Source organism: Anoplophora glabripennis, unplaced genomic scaffold (genome assembly GCF_000390285.2).
Source record: "Anoplophora glabripennis isolate ALB-LARVAE unplaced genomic scaffold, Agla_2.0 scaffold6, whole genome shotgun sequence".
NCBI classification, from domain to species: Eukaryota; Metazoa; Arthropoda; class Insecta; order Coleoptera; family Cerambycidae; genus Anoplophora; species Anoplophora glabripennis.
This window is the reverse complement of record NW_019416749.1, coordinates 1,838,284-1,847,261: the sequence shown is the minus strand read 5'-3', so window position 1 is coordinate 1,847,261 and position 8,978 is coordinate 1,838,284. Positions and strand designations below refer to the sequence as shown.

At 32.0% G+C, this 8,978-nt stretch overlaps 1 protein-coding gene across 1 annotated transcript; it reads right to left on the bottom strand.

The window, feature by feature from the left end:
• Nucleotides 1-641: 641 nt before the first annotated feature.
• Nucleotides 642-8,368, bottom strand: LOC108912174 (probable glutamine-dependent NAD(+) synthetase). Its single transcript, XM_018717357.2, has 11 exons — nucleotides 8,223-8,368; nucleotides 7,618-7,873; nucleotides 7,358-7,466; nucleotides 6,676-6,962; nucleotides 6,238-6,441; nucleotides 5,569-5,719; nucleotides 5,101-5,269; nucleotides 4,606-4,932; nucleotides 3,510-3,785; nucleotides 2,516-2,663; nucleotides 642-2,352 (listed from the first exon to the last, which is right to left on the bottom strand). Exons 1-11 carry the CDS (start codon nucleotides 8,366-8,368, stop codon nucleotides 2,245-2,247), a joined length of 2,181 nt encoding a protein of 726 aa, XP_018572873.1. The 3' UTR covers nucleotides 642-2,244.
• Between the last annotated feature and the right edge of the window lie 610 nt (nucleotides 8,369-8,978).

The following is an 8,978-nucleotide window of genomic DNA, read 5'->3' as shown; positions in this document are numbered from 1 at the left end:
GATATTGAAAAAAGAACACTTTCTCATGGCTGTCTCTCCAGGACCATCAACAATTTTTTGAGACGAAACGTCTGAATCTGGTTTGTGCTGAGGCAGTACAGTATTGGGGGGTCATGAAGGCTTGCAAGAAATGTAATCAAATTTCTAGGATCGTAATTAAAAAAATGAAGTTGATGATGGTCCTGGAGAGACAAAACGTTACATATAAAAATTGATTATGCCATTTGATAGAGGGGAAAAAGTGGCCTTGAGAAAGTGTTCTTCTTTTTTCAATATCACCTCAAACAAGGCTGATATGAAACAAAAACGGATTTCCAAAATTTCAGTTTTTTTCAAATATTTCGAAAACTAATCATGTTAGCCTTGATTTTTTAGAGGCATAATGTTAGTCCTCCATTTAAGCTACTTCGTATCTCTTACCATTTCCGAGATCCCTGTAGTGAGAAGTGAATTTGTAACAGCCTGTATAGGGTGTTTCTAGTTATTAACGCAATAATTAAAAAAATAGATTAATGCCAAATTGTTCTTATTAAATAGGAGTAAAAACAGGCATATAACTTACTTCCTCAAAATTCCAAACCTTAATTAAGGCTGCTGTGATTTTTTTAAGAACAATTTTTTTTTAATTGTTTTATTCAAAATCTAATAATACGACTTTATTTCCAATATGTACCGCTAATACAATTTTTACAAAAATTAATGCCTAAAAAAATCATTCGTATTTATTATTTTCATTTATTAGTCTAAACTTACTTATCTTGAGTCAAATAATCTCTAGTTTTACATTGTCCATATATTTTAAAGCAAATATTTATTTTATTAAAAATGGAATATGGAATAATTTATTATAAATAGACATTTTCAGTAAATGTACACTTTTTATATTGTAAAAGGCATAGGCCATTTCTTACATATCAGCACAGGCACTTTAAAAGTTTGTTTAACTTTCAAATGGAATATTACAAACATTCAATTTTGCTGCATTGTGCTACCTTGCTGCTCAACTGATGTAAGAATCACTGCATTTTAAAACAAGCACTGATATGTAAGAATATAAATACGAGTAAAACTTAAGTAAACATTTGTAATAAAAAATATTTAAAAAATAAATAAATGTAAAAAAAAAATTGAGGTGGAAGGGTATAAATATGTTGGAACAGTGTTTTTCATCCACCGCTACTTGGATGTAATGATCTGTTTTATAACTAACGAATCGTGATTTGAAGTGACGCTTAATACATGAAACGCTGCTCCGGCATATTTGTACCCTAAGAAATGATTTTGACATGCAATAATATGAGTGTGCGCTTACTACTAGTAATTCTAAAGTTAAAAGGCAAGCCGTTTTTAAAAATAAATCGTATGATTATATGGTTCGTAACCACATATTTTTGCATTTCTGGAACTATAGGCCCTTAAATACATATTTGAGAGAACTAATATCTAGGGATACGTAATTTTCGCATTTACGAAATAACTGCGAATAAATGCGAAATTACGAAAAAAATGTGAAATATAGAAACAAATGCGAAGCGATGATATTCTGATAAAATCTGAGAGCTTGAATAAATTAATTGTTCACATGAAATCTAATGAAATGAACGACGCCTACTAATACATTGGTACACCATTTTGTCCATCTATTATTGACTCAGAGTCACTTAGGAAAGATTTCGTAGTCGTTTTTCCAAAAATCCGTTTTTTTTAATATCCTGCGAGATGAGTTTGTTGATGGATATAATCACATTCATTCATAACTCTTGAAGCTGCAGAAGATAAAAAAAAACACTCCTGTTGTTCTTCAAGCTTTATGGGCACCTAAATATATTCATCTAAATTATGGAGTCATGTAAGTAATAGTGTTGATGCGGAGCAATTTTTCAATATTCACAACATTGTTATCACGGACAGAAGGACCAAGCTGTTGGAAGAAAATGTAGAAAGGACAGCAATGTTGACTTTCAACTAACAGTAAGACTATCTGATACACATATAATTAAGTTAAATTTAAAAATATTCTGCCAATATTTTTTTAAAGTGAGAATTTCTTTTATTTTACTTTTATTATCCTGTTGCTAACTTGATGATTTGTTTTTGGTTTTAGCAAATAAATGCGAAAATTTGGATATTTGTTTTTGGGGAATTTGATTGTTTTTTTTTGCGAAAATTACGTATCCCTACTAATATCTAATCAACCAATTTAATTATACCAGAATATTTTATCAATGTCGTCAAAAAATGTTTCTAAACGGTTACCCCTGAACGTAATTTAGAATTATTTGTATTTGATTTTTTGTTGGGTTCGATTGGTAAATTTGTCCCACTTCTTTTTGTATTAGTGATATATTCAACCTGAAATAGAAAAAAAATATACAAAATCCAAAATTAGTTATTATACTTATAGCTATTATTGTCCTTACTCACGAGAATAAAGAATCTATTATATTAATTAGTAACCATTTTATAAAAATTAGACTATATACATTCAAGCTTTGTCGATTATGTTTCTACTAACCTGTTTGTCGATTGCTCTAAACTGCCATGACCAATTGGCCCTATATAAAAATGGACGTAGGTCAAATCTATTATCATCGGGACTATAGGATTCGGCATGATATGATGGTGTTAACACGGTCATCTTATGTCTATTAATCGCATAACATCTGTAACAAAATGCATAAAATTCGATATACATAAATAAATGAATAATAACTTTTTATAGGGTGTACCAATAAAAATAAATGACAAAATTTTAACCACTCATCAAAAGTATAGCTTCTGTATATTTTTTTCAAAAATTCACATTTTTGTCCAGGCTATATGCCCCGTCCAGCATTGAATTATACCAACAATCCAAAACCAATATATATATAACAACATATTTTAATTATTTATGTCCTCAAACAATTTTATTATATTGATGGTAAATTCCGTTTTGTTCTGTTTCAAAAGGTCTCCAAAATGCCATGTTGTGATAATATTAGTAAACAAAATATCCCCATTATTTCTCCCTTTCGCAATTGTAATATGAATGATTAATAGAAGGTGCCTATAATAAATTAAAATTACCTGAATCACACCAAATCCCGCATTGCTGCACTGCACTGCCAGTTCATTTGTTGACAACCGAATTTATGACCAGGTGGCCCAGTGCGGCTGTGATTGTGCTGCGTCTGCCCGCGCGCTCGTTTTTCAACTAGGTGACTAGACGTGTATATGGGTATGGCTAAATAAAAATCGAAACAAGTTTTTCAAATATTTCAATGCCGAGTTGCTGCGTCAGCGACCGAACCTGGTATATTCACCGTTCTTCAATTGAGATCGTAAAAACTATACAACTCATCGCTGGTCGAGGCATGTAATCTGCAAAGTAGTTGTTTCCTGCAGTATCATCCTGCAATCAGTTCGCCTAGTTGGCGATATGTCTTGGAAAATTGCAGGTTGCTCTCTGCCCGTGTGGCGGTATTGAATAGCAGTAACACTGTGTGACGAATTTGTTTTGCACTTACCTGAAAAAGTGCTTTACTTTATCTGCAACTTCTTTAGGTGTACATGAATTCGACCATGTATGTACTAATTTACAATACATTGAATACGGTCCACAGCTGTCTATCTTCCTGAGTCTCCCAAACTGACTCAATTCTGCATAAGTCATACCCATGTCTTCTTCATCGGTTTGAGTCAGTGCGCCTTGCTTTAACGGTTCTAATTCAGCGGTAGGTGGAGCATCAATTATATCTCCAATAATGGGCAAGTTGAATTTGTCTTTAGCGAATACCATAAATCTAAGGAAAAAGAGTATGTAAATCTTCTTCCATGAGTGACAGTTTTAACAGTACCAGAGACAGTATTTCTGTATTAAGGGCAGAAAGTGATATGTTATTGCTCAAAAGCTTGAAAACAATGATATCAATGGGTTTATTCGTTAGTGTTGCTAGAAGATCTAAGGCGTAAAAGCACAAAAATGCTGTTTATTTGTGTCAGGGCAGATACTCTGTTTCAAGCAACACAAAGGAAAAGATCTGTTTTTTGCGTGTAATGTATACAATTTTTTTTTTAAATTTACTCAATAAAATATAACTATTTTCTCATTTACTAACTTTATCATAATTTTATTGTGGTAAGATAATTATTGATTATTTCCCTGCAACAACCAATGATAATATTTAAAAAAAATGGCATTCATAAAAGTACACAGTTGTAAAATTCTAAACAAAATACTAAAAGTTTTTATTCTTTTTTCTGATTTGGAAATTTCATCAACTGTTTCAATCTTAAATTAATCCAAAACAACATACAACAGAAACAAAATTATACCGCGAATGATACACATGAAGTAAAAACTGTTATATGTTGTAAAGTATGGTTCTATATGAAAATGTGTCTTTGGCAAAGACTGCACTGTTCGATCCATTTCATTGACCAATAGTTTTGTAGCCACGTGCATGATCATTGTTTACAAAGGAACGTAAGTTGACTTTACACCTGAATTATGATAAGATGGGAGGGTGACATGAGCCTGTCCAGTGGCAGAGTATGTAATTTACAAAAAAAAAAATCAATTTTCACGACAGAATTTAAGAAGTTACACCCTTATATACTTACCTCCGAAGATCGGTCTTCGATATCCCACCAATAGGGTTAATATCGGCACTTGAACAATCATACTTGGTCATATAGCCTCTAAGAGCTTCATCCACATTGGCCGATCCCAAAACAAGTAACCCGCCAGGCCTTCCTCTAGCCCAAAGCATTAATTGGGCAAATAAATAGGATAGTACCATTCGGACCCTAGCCTGTATATTTTGAAGCGCTAGATTTTGTCTCGGGCAACCGCCATTTACTGCAAACTTCGGGAAAAGCCCAGTTACTGTGCTGAATATTTCCAAAACTGCACTTATTGCCTTATCGATTACTATATTCATGTGATAACTGAAACAAATTAAAATTTTTAGTTGTAAGAAATAAGAGAAAATTATACAGTATGGTCCATAATCGTGTCGTACAATATAGTAAAATTTGAAATTTTTTTTCATAACGTATATTCTTCTAATATGAGAAATGTAATATATTTCTTTTAAATATCTGGACATTACAAACCTTCCTATTGCTGCTGCCAATGCAGAGGCTCTTTGTTTGGTTTCTTTGGAAGAGTTCTCAGTTCCCATATAACATGTGACCAAGAACCTGTTACATAATTCTGAGGCACTTTTCGGTAGATATTCCTGATCACCTGTTATTCTCCTGAGGTCCGTCAAAACTTTTGGATCTAAAATTCGGGAGATACTTTCTATGACATCTAATAATATTGATTTTAGTGAAAGAAGAGGGAAATTTCAAAATTTGATCTATTTTTCTTTTTATAATAAAGAACATATTATTGTCAATAACACAAAGAGTTGTAAGTGCTCTAAGAGGTTTTTGAACAATTTTTTAAGAAGGCAATTTAAAAATTAATCTAAAAATGACTTTAATTAAGCTGTTTATGCCGATTTGTGAGACCAGGGACGAAAGATTGATTTATCGATATCGATGATCCCTATTATATTTGGAAATACATATAAGTACCTCCACCTTGTTGTATGGTGTCCATAATTAGTTTGCACATTGAATAAACTATTAGTGCTGTGCTTGAAGAGTCTATTCCTCCACTAAGTGGCAAAAAAAATCCTCCTTGACCAGATCGTCTAAGATAATCCCACAACCAACAGGCTGGACCCTAAAATATGTATATTTACATTCAATTGATGGAAAATTTAATTGACTGATATTTTTATAATTCATATGTGTAGAGTCGAAATCATTAAGCTTGATTTTATGATTTTTTATTTATGTTTGGGTGCTGCAACTCACTTTGAAAATCGAAACAGAAAAGGCGCGTTGTTATGAAATTAGTATAATTGGCTTCAAATGTCTGATAATCCGATAGTGTTGCGCAATCAACCGATCGGTCAGACTAGGTAATTTATATATTCACAAAACGGCTTTAACTAATCTAACCGTTCACTTAACACAACCTTATATGTATCCGGGTATCAGTTAGCGAAGAAAATAAAGTACAGCTTCTCATAAGACGTAACTTATTTCTATCTTGAAAAATTGAATTAGTAAAATACCCTCCCCAATTTCTTTTTGCCTTTTAAAATTTTTCCATCATAAAAATTATCTATATGAGTCTGGGAATAATAAAAAATCTACTTCATTATTAAAATATGATTAATGCTGCTATTTACGTACTTGTGCTATTTCTTCTTCAGCAGATAGAAACGTCCAATTGAGTGGTTGTGCCGTAGGAAGAGTTGTATCGTTTTCTGGCGAAAGGGAATAGTCAACTAGAATCCTGGGATACCCTGGACCAGATGAAGCTAAATTTGCATTAGAACGCATCATATTTCTATAAGACCGAATATCTTCTAAATCGATTGTAGCTGTGATTACTTCCTACAACAGTACCTATATTATGAAGTGTGATATGTGAAAAAATATACATTTTCTTTATATCAGCTCAATCTCATTCTAGACCAGATTCAGGATGATGAGAAAATATTTTTTGCCGCGTTAAGAAAAAATATTTAAACATTACTACTATTGAAACAAATTTATTTTATAAAAAAAGTGTAAACCACAATGAAATCATTTCTTACAAGAAATAATAATAAAATTTAAAAAACTTACAACTTCTTCTAATGCAAATTGTTTTGCTCTGCTTAAAATATGACCATTTAAAGTTATCGATGAAACTCCATCGAAATATACTCTTTGGCCGTCACAGCCCCGCAAGTTACTGAAAATGTAACAACCACCACATTTCATAGTTGCGTTTTTCACTAAGTCTACTATCACATAACCTTTTCTTAATTCACTGTGACTTCCAGATCCGTTACAAATAATTTCAACACCATCTAGAGCTAGAGGCACATGAGTGCTTTGAGCGCACCATAATTCTTCACAAATTTCAAAGCCTGCAAATTTTCAATATAATAAAAGGTGTTATATGGAGATTCTCACGTGGTTTTCATGATAAAGAATGTAAGGTAGTAGTTAATTATACAGCACTAAATATTTAGAAACTTAAAATTTGAAAATCATATACCAGGATAATTTAGAGTTAATTTCAGTTTTCAAACGTACTTTTGGTAAATATATGTCATAAAGGCGAATATTACGCAACTACAAAAACGTTGCCTTGCCATTGCATAAGAATCATCCGCTTTATAGAACACCTCTATCTTGAATGTAGTACATTATTCTCCACAACACTGATCCGTACTTATTGATAATCAACATCATAGACTAATATCTAAATTGTAATGTTCTATGCTAAATATTGGGTTAATTTATTTTTTTATTTTCTTACCTATACAAGTATCCAGAGTGGATATTACAGCATCCCCGAAAGGAACTAATTTTTGACCTGTAATGTTAGAAATCATCCTGGGTAAATGGAAATCTTCAGTTTCCCTATCCTGTAGAAGAGTAAATAAAAATAAATAAATTGTACCGTTTTATTGTTTTACTCAACATTATTCAAACATTATTCAAGATCATATAATAAATTAGTTTTCTCCTCACATAAATTTTAACATTCTTTTACATATTTCTAACAAAGATACTGACCTTTTTCCAACTGGAAAACCATCTACTTTCCCTGTAATTACCACTATCGCAAAGTATTCTTTTAGGTCGTATAAGAAGAATTTTTTTATTTAGGAATACTACTCTGCAGTTATAAGCAACATTTCTATGCATCACTGGCATTCCTACGTCTATCAAAATATCTTTACATAGCTGAGCAGTTAACAACTCTGCTAAAACCTCCCATGAATGTAAAAACGTATCACTTTCATAAAAGTGATCTTCACAACTGTAACCACTGAAATAAACAAAAAGTATTTGTCCAAATAAATGGAAAAAAATATACATGGTGTAATTTCAAATATGGAACATTTACACAAATATTTCTAAAGATATTTAACAGACTTAACTAAGCAAGGTTCACTAAATTTGTACACAATTGTCAACTTGAGCTGTAGACGTTGGGAAAATCTACCCTTATTTGACGCACACGTATCTAAGCAGTTAACCATTGTATAAAAATTATGGTCGTCTAACAATATATTATAGTACTGCCATAAATAAAGAATAGCAATATAAAATTAAAACATAGCTTCGTATATTTGGTGAATTAAACAACCTCTTAGGTATTACAGTTCAATACTAACCAAATTTCAAGTTCAGGGCCAGTTCGAAAAGTAGCACCCAATTCTTTAGCCTCCAAAATTGATTGCAATATTCTATCTCTGTTTCCTTCAAAATCCAAAGCCCACTGATTTAATGTCGAAGCAGCAATAGTTACTTTTCGACCCATTGTGAATCTGAATGCCTATATCAACTTTTGCTATTATGATTAGGAACTCAAATGTTAAGGTATAAGTAAAATTATTATTACTTCAGCAAGTCGCGAGATAACTTTTATCGAGAATTAAATAACAATTTACATTAGATTTTAAATTTGAAATAAGATTATATAGTTTCAAGTCCCTTATCACCATAAAATAATATTCTAATCATATTACTGTGATAATGGATTCGTTGTTTACATATGATTACATAACCTCACTCACTTAACGCTCACTTTTCACTTGTGTAACCAATCAAGTTGCATTAAATGGTCCTAAATTTTCACGGCACCATCTGTCGCACAAAAGCTACACTAAACTGTGGAAGAATTCGTTCGGAGGTAGCTAACTGTAACAATCTCATATTCAATGGTGAATTTAATGTATAGATGGCGCCGCCTCGTTTCCAATAAATTGAACTGGATATTATATAAACCGTTGACTGAAGTATTATTATTTCAATCAACTATTAAATTAATAAAGATTTTTCTTCTTAACGGGTCACTTGCAAAAATACCGACTAACCCAGCGCGTTCGGCGACTCCAGTTGGCACGACGCCGCCTTGAGATAACCACTTT

Bases quoted from the DNA above. Each gene is read 5' to 3' on its own strand.
- LOC108912174 (XM_018717357.2), bottom strand. From the start codon at position 8,368: ATGGGTCGAAAAGTAACTATTGCTGCTTCGACATTAAATCAGTGGGCT. The intron at 5,720-6,237 runs GTACGTAAATAG...TACATATTTTAG, and splicing joins CTGAAGAAGAAATAGCACAA to GGTCCAGCCTGTTGGTTGTG. The intron at 5,270-5,568 runs GTACTTATATGT...CCCGAATTTTAG, and splicing joins CACCATACAACAAGGTGGAG to ATCCAAAAGTTTTGACGGAC.